General features: G+C 36.4%; 1 protein-coding gene across 1 annotated transcript in view; it reads right to left on the reverse strand.

The window, feature by feature from the left end:
* The window catches only part of LOC140333283 (serine/threonine-protein kinase 4-like), a 40,329-nt gene that overhangs the window by 18,404 nt on the left and 758 nt on the right, over window positions 1-21,167 (reverse strand). Inside the window, exons 2-6 of the mRNA XM_072414845.1 lie at window positions 14,211-14,291; window positions 13,562-13,690; window positions 10,495-10,609; window positions 6,807-6,971; window positions 4,851-5,018 (exon numbers count right to left, since the gene is read on the reverse strand). Of these exons, the coding sequence (XP_072270946.1) occupies window positions 4,851-5,018; window positions 6,807-6,971; window positions 10,495-10,609; window positions 13,562-13,690; window positions 14,211-14,291 (658 nt within the window). The remainder of the gene's footprint in view (window positions 1-4,850; window positions 5,019-6,806; window positions 6,972-10,494; window positions 10,610-13,561; window positions 13,691-14,210; window positions 14,292-21,167) is intronic.

The raw sequence follows: 21,167 nt of genomic DNA on the forward strand, positions 1-21,167 counted from the left end.
TGCATTTGTTTTAATAGACTAAAGTGGTTAGTGTTGGAGAGTGAAACCTTACCTCCTTTTCCTAAAAATGCAACAGGAAGGAAAAGGATGACCCTACAAGGTGAGAAAAAATTTCCAGCTGGTGGCACTATTAGAAGAATACCCCTCACCTTACAACTTACATATTTTGAATTTTCAATCACCATACTTACAATGGTCCCACAGACAAAAAGAGAAGGTGAAACTCCCTATTCTATCAAAAAGGTTTTGGCTCTAAATGCAATTTAAATGTACAATGTACACTGACGTATTTTTTCCTTTGACTGCATGCAGAACAGTCACCAGCAAAGCACAGCCCATGCCATATGGAACTCTGGCATTTTATTACCCACATTGCAATTGTCACATTCGGAAATAAAAAGCTAAAAATGAAGATAGCTTACAGCTTCTCAAAACTGAATATACCGTGAAAGAAATTCTAATTAAAAGTGAAGCTAACTCCTTACATACAGTTAATTCGCTAATATTCTCCCAGTGGGTTCAAGCTGTCTGTGGCCTACAATAGTTGGTAATGGGATAAGTGTGTTTCAGCTGCATAGCAAAGGAATATGCGCTGGTAAATGTCCATCCAAAAGAACTAAAACTACATGAATACATGCCAATGAAGTCTATTGTTGCTCTTTAATATAACCCTGATAGTGACATTATGAATTCTAATGAATTCTGAGTGGTGTTCACTTTTTACATTGTGGCCCTGTTTCTTCAGCATGTGAATTAATTTATGATAGCTACCCAAGAGCTATTTTTACCACGTACAAGTAAATTATTTAAAGTTGAATAAACTGAAATCTTGTTACTTCCTTTTCTTTGATAGGCAGGTAGTTTTTCTAGAAGTGCAATCACTGATTTCCCAGCAGGTACACATTCATGCAGTCATAGGTGTCACTGCCAAAATCCCATAGTTAAAGGTTAGGTGTAATTAAAAACCCCTTTACAAGTTTTAAAGTGGATCTTTCACTGAGAGATACGTAAACTGCAAATTCTGACTTGATTCTAAACGTACAACTTGCTTGGTTGGTGTTCTGTAATCTCTATCAGAAGCCTGACAACAGAGGAGACAGAGCTCTGTCACCCTATAACAGGATATGTCTGAACAAAGACCTCCATGGCAGGATCACCAAGTATCATTTTACTGAAGGATAAAGAATATTTTAAAATATTGGCGTTTAATTTTAAAATTCCATAAACATTTTACAGAATATATAAGATTTTAGTGATTGTATTTACATATACTTTAGAAAAGAGGGCACTCCTTCTGACCTGAGAAAAACATAACCTTATAAAAAGGTTTCCATCATGTAAGAGCTGTCCAAATGTGGAAAAATCTTCTACATTTTCCAGCTCAGTAGATTGTTCCAGAAAAAAAACTAATTAATAATGTAGAAATGGATACTGTAATACCATTGTAAAATGGCGATCCTTTTAGATTTAAGGAGGGATTTGTTTCCCTGTTGAAGAAAATTCAACCAAATTGATAACAAGGTTTTTTATACCATTCTCTGGATGTACTTTGGGTTTATCTGGACACTGCTGACACAGCAGACTAATTAGTTCATCTATCCTCCTATTGGAATGCTCCTGAGATTCTCTACCCAAGGAGTAGAAGTGTCTGATATTAAATCAAATTCAGTTTCTTACACCGCTTGCACTAAAAAAATACATTTTTTTGCTGCATTCAACCCCACAAAATGTGCTCTTATTCTCAGGCTTCTTTAGTCCAGGGGTAATTTTTTGTAACTCAGTAAAAGAAAAAATGATAGTCAGTTCTGATGGCTAACCTCCAGTATTATTTGCTGAACTTATCATCATCAAAGACAATGAGAGAAAGGCTGGGTACACACGTGCAATAATTGTCATTTGAAAGGATTTTTCATGATCTTTTCCAACGACAAACAACTGCATGATGCAGGAACGAGTGCTGTACAAACAGCGCCATTCTGTTCTATGGAGAGCGGAGGGGGAGAACCATGGAGCAGCACCCCGCTGCTCTCTCTCCCCTTCACTTCCTTTACAAACGTTCCCTGTCAATCATCTGTACATCCAGCAAGACGGTCGTTGGGACGATGCAAGATTCTCGTCCGATATAAGCCCTGAGCCGAATATTAAAAGAGAATCATTGCATGTGTGTATGTAGCCAAACATCTGTGATCCTAAATGGGACTGCTTTTTGAAGCAATAGTCCCCAGACATAGCACACAAGACTTGAATCACTTGGATTAGACTCATCGCCAGGTTCATCCTTCCAGTGATCTATTGTCTAGGATCTGGAGCCTCAGGCCATCTTTGGAGCTTGTAGACTCCAATTATTAGTGGTCCCAACCGTCCGCCCCCCCCCCCCAACCTGCTTCAGGTCTTCACATACTTATCCTGTTCAAATTGCTTGCCTAGAAAAGGTCATAAAAGGTCATAAAAGGTCATAAAAAGTCACCACAGGTTCAACAGGTAAATGCACCAGGACAAGGACTGGTTCCTATCTTGCTAGGACAGGTTTCCAGCCCTGTCCCCGACCATCATTCCCTAGGGAGAAACACAATCTAGAAGATTTCAGAACACTCCAAAATGAATCCCCTGCTACATATTGATAACAGAACTGCGCTTCCTTGCAGCTTTGTATCTCTCTGGAGGTCAGGTTTAAAAATGTAATATCTTCATGTATCTTTGCACCACTAATTTGACAAAAATAAAATCTCAAGTCCTGGTGAATATATAAATGTTGTCACTGAAGATATTATTAACTACCCTGTGTTACTTAAACACAAAAAAAAAATATACTTACAACATTGTTACTGAAATCATACTGAAAATATTCACCGCTATGAAAAAAACACTTTTCTAGGAACTTTTAGATAAAAGTTATATAAAATATATGAAAAAGAACCTGAATATAACTGAGGGATTGAGCCAACAGCCTAAAAAAAGCAAAGTTTGTCTCTCTTGTATTTTTTTCAAATAGTCAACTATGGTGTGGTCAGAATATGAATTCACCTTTTTCTCCTTGTAAAAAAAAATGGTTTGGTCATCCAGAAATTGTTCCAATGTACAATCATTATTTAACAGATTTAACTCAGGTCAAAAAGCAGATCATCAGGCCACTGTGATTCACAATTTATTAAGCTAACTTAAAACTTTTATAAATTTTGTTGTACAATAAAGTGTCAATTCTTTAAACCAAATAACATCGGATCAATTTATGTACCCATTACCATTACCTTAAATTGCTTTATCAGTTTTTGTATGTGTTTGACAATGTGTTTGGTATATAACACTGTACAGAAGCACCTTTTGTCACATCCAGATGTATCGCTGGCTACACAGGTAGGTGCTGCCATCAAGTGGTTGCAATATGCTCCTACAGAAAGACTACCTTGTACTTAACATGCCAAGCAGCACATAGTCACTGATTTGTACTCTGCTTATTGTGCATTCCAAATTTGATATTCCTAACCAAAATAGAAATCTGCAAATCTAAAAATAAACATTCACATAGCTACAATCATATTATAACACACTGGTAGAATTGTGCATAAAGTTCAAATCATGGGGTTTGGAAAATACAGGCAATGATTTCTGTGACTTTTATCTTTACCTATACATTAAAGCAAAACCTTACAATGAATATCTCCTATTTGTTTGATAAATCTGTTGATATAACAAACTGATAAATGAAAAAAAAAAAACCTATCAGTCCATCAGAGCTCCAAAATTTCCATGGACTCTGCTTTTAATCAGCCCTGCTCTTGCCTTGTAAACAACAAAATACGTTCCCTATATTAAGCATATTCCTAACAGACCTCCAGTCCTAGAGTACTATGTCCAATTAGTGTGCATTGTTACTCTAGGAAAGGGTAAATGGATAGGAATATCAATAGTAATATTAGGAAATAAGATTGTAGAATATTGATCCATTTGCCTTTGGGGATCACAAAGAATTTAGTTAGACCAGGTATGAGGATTTTTACATTCCTATGGATGAGTTTAGAGTTCTGGCGATACAATATTTGTATTTTATTTTGACACTTTTCATTTCAACCTGAGATAGCAGTGAATCTACTGATTAAGATTAAGCCAGTGGCACATACTATGTGACCAAATGTGACATTGTACATTGGTATTGTAATATCCTTGTATCACTTAGCACTTAAAGGACTTTATTTGCAGTTTTGCCACAAAAATCAGCCATTCTCTCTATTTTCTTCTAAATTTGTAGTCTAAGGCTCGGCAACCTTGTTAACTCCAATTCACGTGGATTTTCATTACTTTTCTTTACTAAGTGAATCTACTGAACTTGAGAGTAAATTCAACCTGGCTTTTGGCATGCTGACAATGTACATTGAGCTGTCAGTTAGACTTTCAGGTCTAGACATACTTCTACCAACATTGACCAATTTAGATGACACCCATATCACCTCTGATTGCTTTATGCTAGCTAGAATCACTGGTCCAGACACTGATTTACGCTGAAAGGTAACAAGCAGGGTGCTGTAAATTTTAAACACACTTTAGCAGTTGATACAGAAACACAACACAGTTGTCATATACCACCATTCGGGGTCATAGCGAAACCTTCCAATGAGTGTTGACTAATTATATGTTGTGGTGCAGTACATGAAAATACTTGTTATGTCAAATGCTTTATTTATTAATGATAAAATAAATACAAATAGCGGGGTTTTACTAACCTACATTACACTACTTGTTAAAGCATCTAGAGTCTGATAGACCAGCACAGAGTCTTGCCAGGAGGAACAAATGTCATTTTTAAATTCCTAAGCACCACATACTTTACTCAAAATATACTTTCCACTACTTACCCTCATCGGATGAATATCAGCATATGGAGGCTTCCCTTCAGCCATTTCAATAGCAGTTATACCAAGTGACCAAATGTCTGCAACACAGTTATATCCAATTTCCTGAATCACCTCTGGAGCCATCCAAAATGGAGTTCCGATTACTGTGTTTCTCTTTGCCATAGTGTCCTGATAGAGATAGAAAATTTACAATTATTGTTTTTTCCAATTATATTTCCATCTAAATTGTAAACTTTGGCCTAAGCCTGTATATATCAGATCCCTCTAGTGGTACAGGCATATTCAAACATATTTTTCTAAAAACATACTTATCAAAAAATGTTTTGCTGTTCTTCTTCCACAATAAAAAAAAAATGTACATTCTGATTGACGCTTTATGTCACATTGGATATCTAAACATAACTAAGCGTCTTTGATCTATCGGCTGACTGATCTGTGATACATAATTAAACATACACATATTAAGACTTCAGCTGCTTTATTTATTAATATTCATCACATTTTTTGGGATGCCAGTGTGACAGCAGTGCAAAAAAATAGAAAAAAAAATATGGGAGGCACAGACTGATACACTATCATGGACTTCATCCTAATTCTAGTCTGTTTATAATACCTCTATATTATGAAACTTCTCAAGAAAATTTTAACACCTATCTGATGTTAAAGCCTATGTATAGGATTTTTATTAGTTAGGGATACAACAGAGAATCGTAACATCGTAATAGTAAACACCCATCAGTTTATTCTGGTTTGTGTTACATTCTGCAGTCCCATCCAAGGATCACAACTCTGCTTCTTTATAGATACAGTATGGTAGGTGGTAGTTGTCACCCTATGACAGGAAGGTGAAAATAAAAATGAAATAGGCTGCAAAAAGAAATCTAAAGTGTGCAGTATATCTGGTAAGCTGACAAATATATAAAACTCCGTCACTAACTGTCAATTCGCCCTAAACAAAGTAAATACTTTCTCCTGTGCCACTCACCACCAAAAGAAATGCAACCTGAAGACACCAGTAGCCAAGTAGTAGTCAGATTGCTAGTCCACCACTATGGTCATTGGTTCTTACCGTCAACCCTTATGGTACTACACAGTCATGAATGATTGAGGAGTCGGCCAGGGATGCCACTGAATGCAGCAGTCTTCAAGTGGCATTTTTGTTACAATGTTATTTGATGGCACAGGCACCAAGAGAAGCAAGTTTTTACTATGTTCTTTGCAGGGGTGCATCATGGAAAGTTGCTAATGTTGTGCTTTTCCTTTAGTTAAATCATAATACTCTGTAAATCCTTTGTGATGTATTACAGGTTTAATTGGAAAACAAAGATTGTATATATTTAGTAAAAAAGAATGATAAAAACAGATGGTTAGGTCTAGAAATGTAAGCATCATCAATAGCTTTAAGTCTATCTCCAGAAAAAAGTAAAACTTGTAGCAGATTTACCTCAACACTCAAACGTTCATTTTTGTTTATGAGAGGGGATGTAAAGAACTTATACTTACACTAAACCCCTGGCTTCCACAAGATACCAGTCCACAGCATCTTCTCTAAGGCACAATGTGCTGCATTCAAACATTTTTTAAGTACTTAACTGACCACTGCTGCTTCCTTAAAAAAAATTGACTGCTACTGTGCTATTTCACTGACCATCACTGGTCCTGTGCAAATTCCGACAGCCAGTGATCCTCTGCCTTTCATCATCTGGAACTGTTCCCCATGCAATTCCCTGACCCCCAATTGCACCCCTACATGTTGCACCTGCATACTACATTGACCATCTATGTACACACACACACACATTTCTCCAATGAGCACCACTAAACCCACACAATTTCTACTAATTGCCAATCTTACGTATCATAAAAACATATAAATAATGTCAATTTAAAAAAATACAACTAAAATAAAATATTTTTTTCCATTTACAGAAATGAATTAATGTGAAAAGCACTTACTGTCAACTGACCAGCCACTCCAAAATCTGCCAGTTTAGCAATCCCCTCAGAACTTAGTAGTATGTTTCCGGCCTTAATGTCCCTGTGTATTTTTCGCATAAAATGAAGGTACTCTAATCCTTTTAGAGTTGACTGCAATATGGTCGCCATTTCATCTTCTTTCAACTGCAAAAGAAAATGTCACAGAATGGATATGATAGGTCAGAAATTGTATCATAATTCTAGTGGACTTTTGAATCATTGTATGTTGTTTTTAGCATGTACGGCCATTCAAAAAAAAATACATTGGTTACAGGATGACTCCCCCACTACATTTTAGCTGTGTTGTTTTTACCTTAGTGGCTCTCATGCCGACAGTGGAAAGGTAAGAGGAGCTTTCTATATATTCCTATTCTATATATTAACTGCTGATAACCCAGAAAGAATGCATTCTCCAATAGCACATGCGGGCATTAAATACACAACTGTTGATAAGACTGATGGATTAAGGGAGTAGGAAATACCGCTAGAAAGTATACACCAACCAGCTACTTCATTACATACTCCTTTTGTTACTATTCAGCCAATCACATGACAGCAGACTAATGCTTAACCCAAGCATCAGAATGTGGAAGAAAGGTCATTTAAGTGAACATGGCAAGGTTGGTGATCCCGGGTAGGCTGGTCTGACTCTTTCAGAAACTGCTGATCAACTGAGATTTTTATGTTCAACCATCTCCATCTCAAGTTAAATATTAAAAAATATTCAGTGAGTTCTCTGGGCAAATGCATAGTTAATGCCAGAGATCAGAGGAAAGGGACAGACTGGTTTGAGATATTAAAGCAAAAGTAACTAAGATAACTACTTTTACAACTGAGGTATGCAGAAGAGCGTCTCTAAATGCACAAAGCGTCAAACCTTGAAGCAGATGGGGTACAGGAGACCACATTGGTTGCCATTCCTGTTAGTTAGGAATAGACTCCTCCGGCTACAACTAGTAAAAGCTCACCAAAACAGGACAAGAAACATAGATTTCTGCTGTGACATTCAAGAAGTTAGGTTAGAATTTGGTGTCATCGATATGGATCCATCCTGCCTTGATACATGACCTCTCCATAAAATAATATGTTTTGCAGTACATGACACTCATGTAGTCTGTGCCTGCTTGTACTACACAAGGATGAGAATATGTTGCAAGGGGTATGGCTATCAGCGTAACCACTGCCAATCAGCACCTGGCTACACCTAGTCAAACCTAGTGTTTTCTGCTGCCTCTAGGATTGAGGGGAAGAGAGGGTACATGTGAGACAAAAATAATTTAGATTACTCAAGGATGGTAAAGATTTAACTTTCTTTAAGAATACATGACAATACATTTAGTTGTACTTTAAGCACAGGTGAGAAGCAAGATTCCTACACACTGAGATTATTATTTTCATAATAGCAGCACACTGCTGCACACAGAGAATTTGCATTTGTGTATAAATGCAATGGGGTGTTATTCACAATAAATAGCACCACACCACAATGCACACATTTGTGCATTAACCGGGTTTGATGCAAAGTCAAACTCCCAGTAACCCAACACATTGGTCTAAATAGGCCCAACAGGCTAAAATCTGTAAGTGCCACTGGTCATCCCCTAATGAAGTCTACATGAGGATGTAATGTACTGGATGGAACTTTTTGTAGGCATATAATGTGTAAGAAGCCCTTTTAGCATTGTTTTTAAATATCCAACAATAAAAAGGCTGCACAAGGCCAGGTTTCTTCTATCTGCATGGTTCTGCTTTATCATGTACCAACAACCAAGCCTTTACGATTAATTTTAAGGAAGATTAGCACACGGAGCAATTGACAAGTTTGAGCTATAATTCACCTGAATTGTTGGTAACAGTAGAGGTATTAGTGAGACGTTCAGGCAATGTTTGAATTATAATAAATATGTAAGCATTCAATTTTTACCAAAATAATAACATGATACATGTGGCACAGCATCAAAAGACTTCGTCATTATGATGTACCCAGGGCAGCATTTTAATTCCTTAGGTAACCATACTGAGAGAATGTTTTAGGAACTATTTTTTTATAGATAGTTAACAAAAAAAAAAGGATTTTGTTCACATCAAAATAGCTGAACTTTACCCTTGTTAATGAAAGAGATTCATACAAAGTACTACAGTATATCCAGAATAAGGTTTTCTGGTTCCACCTCAACATAATATCAATTGCTAATTTTTATAAACAAAATGTGTTTGTGTTTTAACCTTCATGCTTGTTTTCGTTAACATTGGTGTATCAAAAGGTCTAAAAGCCACAGACCTTACATCCGCCTGCCTGTGTAAAACATGAAGTGAAACACACAAATTGTATTTACATTCTGCATTCTAAGTACTTCCTCTTGGCTTGAGAATATTATTGGATATGTCAAAATAAGAATGAAAATAAATGTTTTTGGAGCAAAGTTTTATAAAAGATAATTAGTTGTCACATTGAGACTGGAAAAAAGAAAACTTGAGTTGACTGATGCAGTGCTGTCATATTATGACCAGCTTTGGTACTAGACAAGGAATTTGTGCAATTTACATTCACCTTTGCCTTTTATTGAAATGCTGCAGAACATATAACATAGGGTGTAAATAAAAAATGACTTGTATGACTCTATCAGTCTGAGGTTAAGTGAGAGAAACAATGGGCAGCAAAGTGTCTACACTTAAACTCTATCAAGATGTGCAAAGTATGTGAAGGAACTTCGGCAACAGCATTTGAAAGAACTTTCCAAAGAAAACTTGATTTCCATGGCACCCTATTTTCAGCTGTTATATCAGTAACAAGTCCTATTTTGTTAAGGGAAAATGTTATTTCTTTTTGCTAAATTAAACAACACAATGGTTTAGTTCCTTTAAATCGTTTATTTTATCTGTTTCTACTTTTTAGACTAAATTGGAATACATTTTATTAAAAAATACAACAATGTGTATGTTCTAAACCGTACTACCCACAAGAGTCTAACAATATTTTCAATGCCATCAGGCACAGTCATGTGGGGGATTCCACTAACCCGACTCTCTCCTCTACAATCTACTATGAATGCTGCTGCCAAACTTATCCATGCTTCCCACCGCTCTTCTGCTGCATCTCTTTGTAGTTCCCTTTATTGGCTTCCATTTCACCTTAGAATCAAATTCAAGCTCCTGTGCTTTGGCTTCAAACCCCTCCACAGTTCTTGTCCCACTTACTTTTCTGACCTGGTAAAAAAATACTCCCCCAGCCGATCTCTCCGCTCCTCCAATGATCCACTAATGACTTCCTTGCTCATAACCTCATCACACGCACGGCTCCAAGACTTTTCTAGAGCTGACCCGACTCTCTCAAATGGTCTTCCTTATTCTATTCGGCTTGCTCCTATTTTCTGCTCATTTAAAAGAGCTTTTAAACCCCATCTTTTCAAACTTGCCTACCCGTCTTTTTCTTCTCCACCATTCTATATCCTCCCTCCTATTGTGTGATACTTCCCCCACCTCTTCTAGGCAGGGTCCTCTCCTCCTTCTGTATCTGTCTGTCATTTGCAACCCCTATTTAATGTACGGCGCTACATAATATGTTGGTGCTATATAAATCCTGTTTATTCATAATAATAACCAATGACAGTTTTTTGAGCAAAGGTATCTAACCAATTAGGAAAATGTGAGCTTTTTGGTGACTTACTGTTTGTTTTCTTAGTCGAATGATATCAGAGACTGATCCTCCTCCGCAAAACTCCATCACAATCCACAGGTCGGTATTTTTAAAGTAACTGCCATAATACTTTACAACATGAGTGCTGCAATGGAAGAATGGAAGGAAACCTCTTTATATTCAGCTGATACCATCAAACTACAATAAACTAAAACTGGACATCAAACATTTAAATAAAAGGCACATTGAACAGCAACTTTGAAATACAAAATAATATTATTAATTTTATGCATTCAAAGCATCACTTTAAGTTTTATAAAAATTAATAAAATTTAATAAAATAAAGAAAGCAATTTTATCTAGCAAGATACAATGATGTTATGGTCAGTAGCTATAGATGTCCACAATTAAGGATTGATGCTTTTTCCTCTATTGCTAAAACAGATAGCTAGGGAATCAGTAAAAATCCACACCAAAATTCACAAACCACTGAGTTTATCATCTGCAATTACCTAAAGCAGCATTGATAATGTATGATCTTGCAAATTCCACATAATGCTATTATATTCTAATTGTCTGAGTTGAATTGTTCTTATAAACATAGCAAACTACAGCATAATACAATCTCTTCTACCAGGTTACCCTAAAGTTTTGCAGTCCTTTTTGAAATTCAAGAGACTGTACTGTCATTGAGGTTGATCATGTCAGATGTCTCTATCTCAACCCACATCTAAAGTAACACGGTGCAAAACGGAAGATATAGACCAAGAAGAATAAGTAAAGGCGTGGTTATTTCTTTAGTGTGAAGAATCTTTTTTTCATGTCAAATCATATACATATCTGCAGTTGTGTTTACATAAGGGCCTGTCCAGAAACCATACAATTCATTTTTATGCAATGATTCATAAAGTCTATTATAACTTGCCTAAATATACAGTCAGTTCTTTTGGCTAGATGTAAAGTATGTTTGTGCAGGCAGGGCCATATACAATATTTACCTCCTATATATAGCCACTTATTTTCGCCCTAAATCTATTTTCTCACCCATGGCCAGGGAGTCTGGTGATGAACAGTGCAATACAGAAGTTATGCTAGATAAAAGGTAAAATCAATTTTTTACATTTTATACTTACATTTACATTTTTTTGGATTAGGTTTGCTGATAACCCCACACAAAACAAGTCATTATGAAATAACAATAAATAATGATTTCACAGCATGGGGTCCCTTCTCCCAATGATAACTAATGTATGGTGGTCCATCTCCTATGGAACACAAACCTACAGCAGCTCTTCATTAATGACCATCAATGTAGGAGAACACTTATCATTAATGTATCAATTCAAGGGGGACATCACTGACCATCAGGGAATCAATACAATTTACACTGCCTGCATTTCCTTTCTACATAATATTTCTGCTTAGTTATTTAATTAGTTAATAATAATGTATTGTGAGAAATTATTAGAGGGGGCTAAAAGGTGTTTCACAGGTTCCTCTATGTTAAAAAGGTTAAGAAAGGCTGCTCTGGACTAACCTAGTGTATTTCAAGCCCCCTAAAATACATTTGGAATAGTTTAATCATTCATCTATTTTTTGTTCAGACATTTGCTGTATCCAAGAGTGGTAACTACTCCAAGCGCTTACAAAAATGACATAATTCCATATAAATGTTATAAAAACAACTACTTCTAATTGCAAGCAAACACCTGCACAACCTGACCAGCGGTTACAGTTCAGACTGCTTTTGGCAACCCCTTGGCGCTGAGTAAAACACTGTGGTTTTATAACCACAGGTTTGAACTTAGCCCTATGAACCTATACACATATTTGTCATAAATAGGTAAAATATGATATTACTGGAATTAAATGCATGACTTATTATCTTCAGCGGAAACAAGTTTAAGAGAACTGGGGAGGAAATAACTAGATGCATAAAAAAAGGTCATGTCTTAATAATTTATTACAACTTAAATATTGAATGCCTACTTGTTCTCTTGTGTTCTGGCTGAATTTTCTCTACAATATCATTACTCCACTTCAGAAATATAAAGAGACACTTTGAACAAAGCCTTATATAAACTTGAACATGTAGCAAGGCTTGTCTCTGGGAAAATATAATCTTTATATAATAATCTCTAATAATAATCTTTTCATGGACTGGTTCCAGTTGGCTGGTTGGTGGCTGCCCAACTAAAGTAATCTGATGAAGAAATTATTCTGTCACTAAAATAGTCTTAAACATTCTTTTTTATTGAAATATAGGCAGATATAATTACCAATATGCCTCTTTGTAATGGGCCCCCGGTGATCCTGTCTGAACGTGAAAAACTTAAAATAAAAGTAGTAGCGGATAAAGATGTCGCATTATATTTACCTGTCCAGTGGTAAGTGTGTTGAAACTTTGCTTTCAACAGTTTCAAGTGTCCATACTATCGCACACTTATAAGGTGTAACCATGCCCTATAGGACAGGATTTTGTGGATGAAAAAACAGCAGTCAGTGGGTATGCCACATACCTAAATGGGTCTATTTATAAAGAGGTGAATCTGACATATACTGAAAACATTCCATGATGGAGAATTACTTACTGCTATTGAAACACATGGACCTGGAATGGAAACACATGCACCAGGGAATGATTCTGTGAATGTCAGATTTCAAAATAGACCCCTATGGGTGCGGGGGATGTTGGAGAACCAGAATTTTGGAAAACATCACATTAGGTAGAACTAACACCAGATGCTTGTCACATTTCAGCGCACTGGGCACTGGGAGGTAAGAATGAAGCAGAATTTTTTGTTTGGACTTCAGGATCTGCCGTTATACCACTATTTAGGCCTAAAGATACTAATTAGTGAGCCACACAATTGTGCCAGAATTATGCCCCCTAACTTGCACTGCCATAAAAGATCTTCCTGATGTTAGGTACACTCTGTCATATAGCACTCTTCTTTTAACAACACTCAGTAAAATGTCCCTGCAACATTTCTTAACACAACACATTACATGTCATGATATGTGTGAACAGGTATATACACATCTCCAGACACACTTTCATCTAAAAATACTAATCATGTACTGTAGCATCTTTTACCTGTCACATTGCTGCATAATGGAGATTTCCTTAATGATTTCTTGAAGGTCTGACTCCACTGGAATCTGCTTAATAGCCACAATTTGGCATGTTTCTTTATGGCTGGCTTTAAATACACTGCCATAGGACCTGCCGGGAGAAAATATTATATTTTTATCATATTTTATTTCAATGTTTTAATATGGTATGTTAGAAATGTCTGAATATTTGCTATTAAGTCAAAGCCCTAGCAAAGGGACAATCATAAAGTGCATGCCCGCATTTATCCTAATTATATATTATACCCTCCATTTTTATTTTTTACCTGACTTACTAATTCCAAAGTAAACACATGGATCTAAACATTTGTTGGCTGGACTTTCAGGCCACCAGATTTCTTACATCTGCTGGTGAATCTGGTGGTGAGCTCTCTAGCAGTTGCATTTCCATATTTTCACCACCTCCCAGATAATATCAATTAAAGAGAATAAAGAACAAGAAATTATGACAGGAAATCTTACTGCTGAATTGATTGCATAAAACAACTTTCTGTCATTGGCCCTTTTAGAAGGTCATTTTTGAAAACTTTTATAATTCAGATATTAATTTATACATTAATATATTAATGTACAAACAACCAAATAAAAGGTATATAATAAAAGATGCTCACCCTTCTCCGAGTTTTTCCAGCACATCAAAAACTTCTTCAGGCTGCTTATTCAGATTTTCTTCACTCAACTTTTTTAACTGCCTGCATGTACCAAGAAAATACATTTTATTACACATTGGTCAATCCAAGATACAAAATCACATGCTATTTTTTATTAAGGTCTTTCCATCGATCTGCCTATTATGTTTAATAGGCCACATTAGTTTAGAGGTCTCAATAAAGAGACTTATTATTGGGAATAAACTCCAATATGTACAATAATTGTGTTTGAGTTTAGATAAACTTTAATTCACTTCCTTAACAGTTTTGAAACTGTTGAGAAAAATCAACAAAGAGATTTTGTAGACCTGCAATTTTTTTATAGGGAAGCAAAATAAATACAATTTCATACACCAGAAGTATATTATTCAATACACAATGTTTTTTCTGTTTGTAAATTCGTATGCATTCAGTACTCTTGGTGTTTTTGACCTCATTTTACACACACTGCATATTTTTCTCAAAGCCTTAGTCATTTCCACAGAAGGGGACTTTTATGGTTTACTTGTGTTCCCCAAAAACTTTTACCGTAGGGTGATAATAAACCACACTCTTCAAATTACTATGATATAGAAAAAGAATAATGTAGCAGCACCATGTTCACTTCAGTATATAAGCTTAGATCATAGATCAGCAACCTAAATAAAGCGGGAGTGCCATGGTGGGCACCCAAATAATTGTGCTTTCAATACAAGAGAATGATTACTTTAGAATTTAATGAACTTTTTCAACCTGATTACCTATGTCACTAATCTGTAGTAAATTTACCAAATAAAGTAAAGATTTGACGTTTTGTGTGAAATGACTTTTTTGTGTACTTCCAGTGCCAACAAAAGAAATAAACATGACAATACTATAGCATTTTGCAACAATTTTCTGGGAGCAGTGGTGCATTTTCTGATAATCATGTAAGGGTGCCAATAGTCAAGGTAAAAACTATAACACTTGAGGATATAGTGAAGTCAATCTTCAAGATTTCTGTACTGTATGGGATACCATCACACAATTTTCAGAAGCACAGCATAAACATGGAACAACCTTATGTTTCCATAAAATGTCATTGCAAATTTATTTTGCTTTATGTGGCTTTCATGGGTAATTAGGTTTTAAAAATTGGTTATGTCGCAAGTTTTATTTAATCAGAAAAAACATTCATTTACAAACCAATGCAACGTTCTTTGTAGGTGCTAGGTGCAATGCTTTATTTAGGTCTAATAATATTGTGTAGTGTATAATAACTTTCAGCAGGAATAATACAAAAACTGGAAGTACACTTTACAACTCAGTCCAAATTTTTGAACAAGCCTTGTATTTGCGGCCGTTTGTAAAAATGATTAGGAAGTTACTAGTATGCAGGGATCTAATGTTTGAATCTGACACTTTGGGTATGATTGTATAAAACTCACCAAGACTGGGGAAGATACACTTTCATCAAATAACCTGTGTGATCCAGCAAATCTGGAATGGATTTTTTAAGAGTCATTTGCTATGTGTTAGCAGATGTTTTTAATCCTGGACCAGGTCCAATCCAGATTTGCTGGATTACCCAGGTTTACTGGAGAAAGTGTATCTTTTCCAGTCTTGGAGAACTTTAATATATGAGGCAGTTTATGTGAAAAAGGCTGACAACCCCTGTGCTAAATATACCAACTGTAATCATGACCCCACTACTATCATATGCCTTTGTAAAACACAATTAGTATAAAAGAAATACACTATGGTGTTGACTTTTACATTTATGATTTTTACGAACACACACTAAGACATGCAAGTATAATTAGCAAAGGTCACATTCTAGGCTTGTTCCAGTATACAGCAAATGCAAAAAGTCAGGAACAAAAGCAGAACCAATAGAGAGTTTCCCAATTAAGTCTTGCACAATGACCGGCTAGAGTTACCAGAACAAATATGTCATGGCAGCTATACAGAACAAGCCACAGCCCTCTTCTGAAATAAGGTTGTGTAAGCGAAATCTAAGGGCTGACTTTCTAAACTCAGATTATGACAAACATCCTGTATCATTACTCCTACAATGCAACCTTTTACTGGTCGTATCAAAACGCTAGAAATTCTAATTGCATTCTTGCAAACACTGTTTGCTTTATGTGTATTAGATATAACAGACTTTGAGTAAGAAGTAAATAAACTAGATTATAACAATGATTAAAGGCACACTGCAGTTCAGGAACAGTATTTCATGGTTTAAAGTGAACCTGTTTTTTACCTATAAGGAACAAACTAGTGTTTTGTCTTTAAAGGAATAGTAAAGGGCACATACATTTCTCCTTTGTGGTCCCCTGCTGCCCATTTAATTTTACTACTTCGAGGATTGGCAGCATGGGCTGCAGAAGAGTCAAGTATGTTTCTTTGTGGGGGAGGTAAACTATTTTATTTTAATGACACAGTTGATTTTAGGATGGGCCTAATCAAAAGCAGCATTGAACTGCCTTTGTCCCAAGGGCTCCTGTTTGTTTGTATGATTAACCAGTTTTCTAGCATTTATTACATGTACATTTTATTGGAACCATAGTCTCATGTATACAATTTTATTTTAGCAGTTATAAAAATCTCTATGCCCCAAAAAATTAAGTGTCAAATACATAACGGTTTTTTCAGGGAAGAGTCTTAAAAAGCTCAAAAAAAGGGGTAATTCATAGACAGAACTATACTGTGCTATGAATAACTGTTCTCTGAAAACCTAAGCAAGAATGACCTTTACTATATTCCAATAGGGTATATGCAATAAATGTAACATGCAGCTGAAATTGGCCTCCACTGTTTATATAGAATCAGGGGTGTAACTAGAAATTATGCCCTAACCCTCACAGAAAAACCTGGATGGGCCCTGTGTCCTAAGGGGGGTTTGCCTGTTGCAGGGCAGGCATAAAAAAGACGTAATGGTGCTGTTAAGCCAGAAATTGTGGCTTAGTGATCGTTGGTTATAATTTTGTGAATGATCACTGTGCAGACAGCTTGCTTGGCTACATCCAAGCAACCTTTTTGTTTTATGCGGTGGGAAGGGATGGGGACTTTTAGGAGGTTTCCTGCTGCAGGGACCAATGCACTGACAGTTGCAAAGAACTGACTCAGCTGATATAATTCTAGCTTCTTTAGTGTATCCATGAAAGACCTATTGCCAACCAGTAGATCTCTATAGGGTGGTAATATTTCTCTATAGGGTAAAAATATTTACAAATTGGATATTTAGATGTCTCCAATGCTTCTCTACTCATTCTACTCCTGATGAAGTTAAACTTTGCTTAGTAAAAGTGAAACCAAAAGTAAGGCATGTTCCCAAGCATTCACTGCACAATAGCATGAAGTATAAATGTTTCTAGAAGATTACATTCAACTTATTATATTCAGATTGAGGAACAGAAAAGCATAACAGGTGCTAACGTTCTTGTGGTTTGGAAATAAGGATCATGCAGTCTAACACTGATATGCAAAATTTTATAAAGTATTAGTAGATCTCCAATACTTGTACTCACTTCTCTATCACTCCCCAATGGACCTTATTCTGTGCCTGCCACTGCAAAATTCTAGGTGCTTGGGTACAAGGGCGCAAGTATGGGACCCTCGTGAAGTAGTACTCTGGCCTTGTGGCCAATTGCTATACCCAAAAACTGTCGTGATGGAAACAGTAATAACACTCTAACAAACACAAAGAATACTTCCCTACTGACCGTCATTTTACCCACAAACTTTTCCATTGCACCAGTGTACTTCTTCACTGACCATTGCCAATGTAAAAGTGTATCAAATACCACAAAGTGCTGCATTAAGTACTCTTTAAATTACATTTATGCTACTAGCAAAACTTTATAGAATTCAGAGTTTATTCCATTTAATAAACAAACTTATTTTTTAAGCCCATCATATCAAAGCTTTGTAAGGAGCAGTGGTGGAAGTGCCGAACTGGCTTGGGGCCCCTGCTGGCTGAGAATGGTCTGGGGCCCTTGTGCAGTGGCACACTTTGCTGCCCACTTCTAATACAGCATAACCCTTTCTTATAATAGCTTTACCTGTTGAATTTAAATGAAGAGATCTCACTATCAATAAGCCTGATTTTTTAAAGCTCTCTAAGACTGGAGAGGATACATTTTCATCAGGGAATCTGGGTTATCTAGGAAATCTACAATGGATGTCTTAAAAATGAATGACTGTTAGTAAGCAAATATTTTTAATACTGGATCAGATCCACATTTTCACAAGGCGTATTTTTGGGTACTTTACACTGCCAGGAAAATTCTTTTTCAAATCCCCTTTAATTTCCCGGGACAGATAAAAAAAAATATTCCAGGGGGAGCACTGATGTCCCTTCATTTATCTTGCTGTGTGAAATATGCAGCAGATACTTTTAAGAAGAGAGACGGCAGAGCTGGAGTTGTCAGAGGGGAATTTCAGCATCCCAGTCACCAGGAGATGTTGGAAGTCAAAGGTTAACTGGTCTGCACTTTAAATGCTTCTGAACTCCCTCTGGGTTGCTTTGTGTTGGGTTTGCTTTCTTGGGGACTTGTATGAGGAAGGCAAACTAATGCCTGCCCAATTTTTGACCAGCTATACCACCCACGCTGGCAGAGCTGGTATTTTTCAAGAAGAAAAAAAAAATAGTTTTAGAGCTGAGAATATCTTGTGCAATTTAGAAATGTCATTAAAATTCTGTATAGCAAACTATATTATCTATGTGTAATTAGTGGCATGCTTGGTGTATCCGACACATGAAGAAGATTCGTTTTAACATCCTTACCCAAAGCAGTTTCATTGTAAATTATATTGGTGGCCAGTGGAAGGAAGAACCCTCCTACATAAGAGGTTGGTGGAAGGAAAGGTCCCTAATACATAGATGGATGGCTGAAAGAAGAGTCCTTCTTACATTGGTTGGTGGAAAGAAGAACTCCCCTTTCATTGGGGGTCAGCAGGAAATAAAATGGTAGGTAATGGAGGATGAGTCCCTCTTTTGTCTTTTGGTCAGAAGGAAGATGTTAATTGTTAATAGTCGGAAGAATGAATCTCACTTACATTGGTGGGCAACAGGAGGAAGAATCCCATGTTACGTTTGTTTTGTGGCCAGCGGGTCTATGCAAACAGGTAACTAAAAATATCATGGACCTAAACCAGTGCTTGCCAACCTTACAGACCTCACGGACCAATAAATTCATCATTTTAAATCCTGCGGAACATTAATATGACTTTTTTAAAAAAGATAAATACATTTGTAAAATAATGATCTTCCTAATGGTGCTGACAAGGACTGTGGAGGTTCTGATTCATTCATCAGCTCACGGTTAAGTGAAGTATTACTATTGTTACTATTATCATTAGTTACATTATGTTTCGTATTACTAAATATATGCAAAATATTAGTTTGCTTTTTCTGACTCATTATGAGTTTATTTCATTTAAATCTAGGACCAAACAGGAAATGATAGTTATCACAGTCAAACTATTTGATGCCATTAAATATAACAGTTAAAGAGAATACACAGTTACTGTCAAACTTACCTAAAAGAACATCTGAGAAATAAACAAATAAAATAAAACACTCGGATGAGAATAGGTATTGGAGGAGCGGGGTGACTGTTGTAATGGTGGAAACAATACTGAAGCGTACGGCTTGGCAATGGTCGCCTCATACAACTTACAGTACAGTAACATACTTAACATACAGTACTACACTAACGTTACACTGCGCCTCCCTTGTTTATCTGTTTCTAGTACACCTCGTGAATTTAGTGCAATATAAAGGCGAAATTGTCATTCAGAACATAAGAATTTATAAGAATATTATTTTTGTTTTATTATCAAAAAAAACATAAAAATTGCAAATAATGTCCAAAATGTTTACGTGAACCACCGGTTTGCGACCGCTGACCTAGACGAGGGTAACGTCACGATAAGGACATCTGCCGTGCAATCAGGATGTTGGGAAGATAGGATTTTGCTCGACAAGCTATACTGTCACATTATTAACTAAACTAAATATTGGGGAAAGAATCTAAAAGTTACTTTTTATCCAGTGAATACCTCTAAAAGCCAGTCCCGAGACACAATACGATGAGCATTAAATCTGTTTACTACCTAATACCACGAAGCTGGGGGTTCCCCCATCCTCTGCATCACTTCCTTAGTGAGCTTTAAAGATAGAATTGATATCTGCAGATCTGTACTCTCATGGCACCTGATACTTGATGTTTCAGGAGTAGATTGCATTCATCATTCCACTGACTAGTGTATCTATTACTGGAACTGCAGAATGGAATCATCAGTAGATTGATAGAATGTTACTCCAATCTTTGTGTTTGTACAGTCCTAGAAAGGTTTAGTACCATTGTCATGATGCCTAGGGATCAGTAGCAGAGGATATATTCAACTACAACTATACTAATAAAAGTAATATTAGGATGCAGTGCCCTGGCCTGAGCCCGCAATGCCCAGACCCCAAGGCTAGGAACACACGTGCAATAATTATCGTTTGAAAATGAATGATCCACGATTAATATTATTATGCTGTAACGATACGATCGATCAAATATAATCCACCAATAATGTACACACTAGGAACGATCATTTGAATGATTTTTTAAGAGGCGTGACGTGTAACAATCCATAATCACTGAACGACCGTATACACAGTAGATTAGGACCGTTCGTCGCCCAATCAGATCCACCGGAATGGTTGTTCTATTCCAGCGACATTCCTCGTTTGTTGGCGTCGTCGTGCACTTTTTTTGTTAACAATTATCAATCATTCGTGGATCGTTCATTTCCAATGACAATAATTGCACGTGTGTACACAGCCTAACACCACACACAAGGAGGATGTCATTCACCCGGTTCCCTCAGAAATGGCGTTTGAACTCCAAAGAAACTAAGCAACAGGAGGGGATGCTGGTAAACTACCTGAGGGGAGGGAAT

Source organism: Pyxicephalus adspersus, chromosome 6, assembly GCF_032062135.1.
Source record: "Pyxicephalus adspersus chromosome 6, UCB_Pads_2.0, whole genome shotgun sequence".
NCBI classification, from domain to species: Eukaryota; Metazoa; Chordata; class Amphibia; order Anura; family Pyxicephalidae; genus Pyxicephalus; species Pyxicephalus adspersus.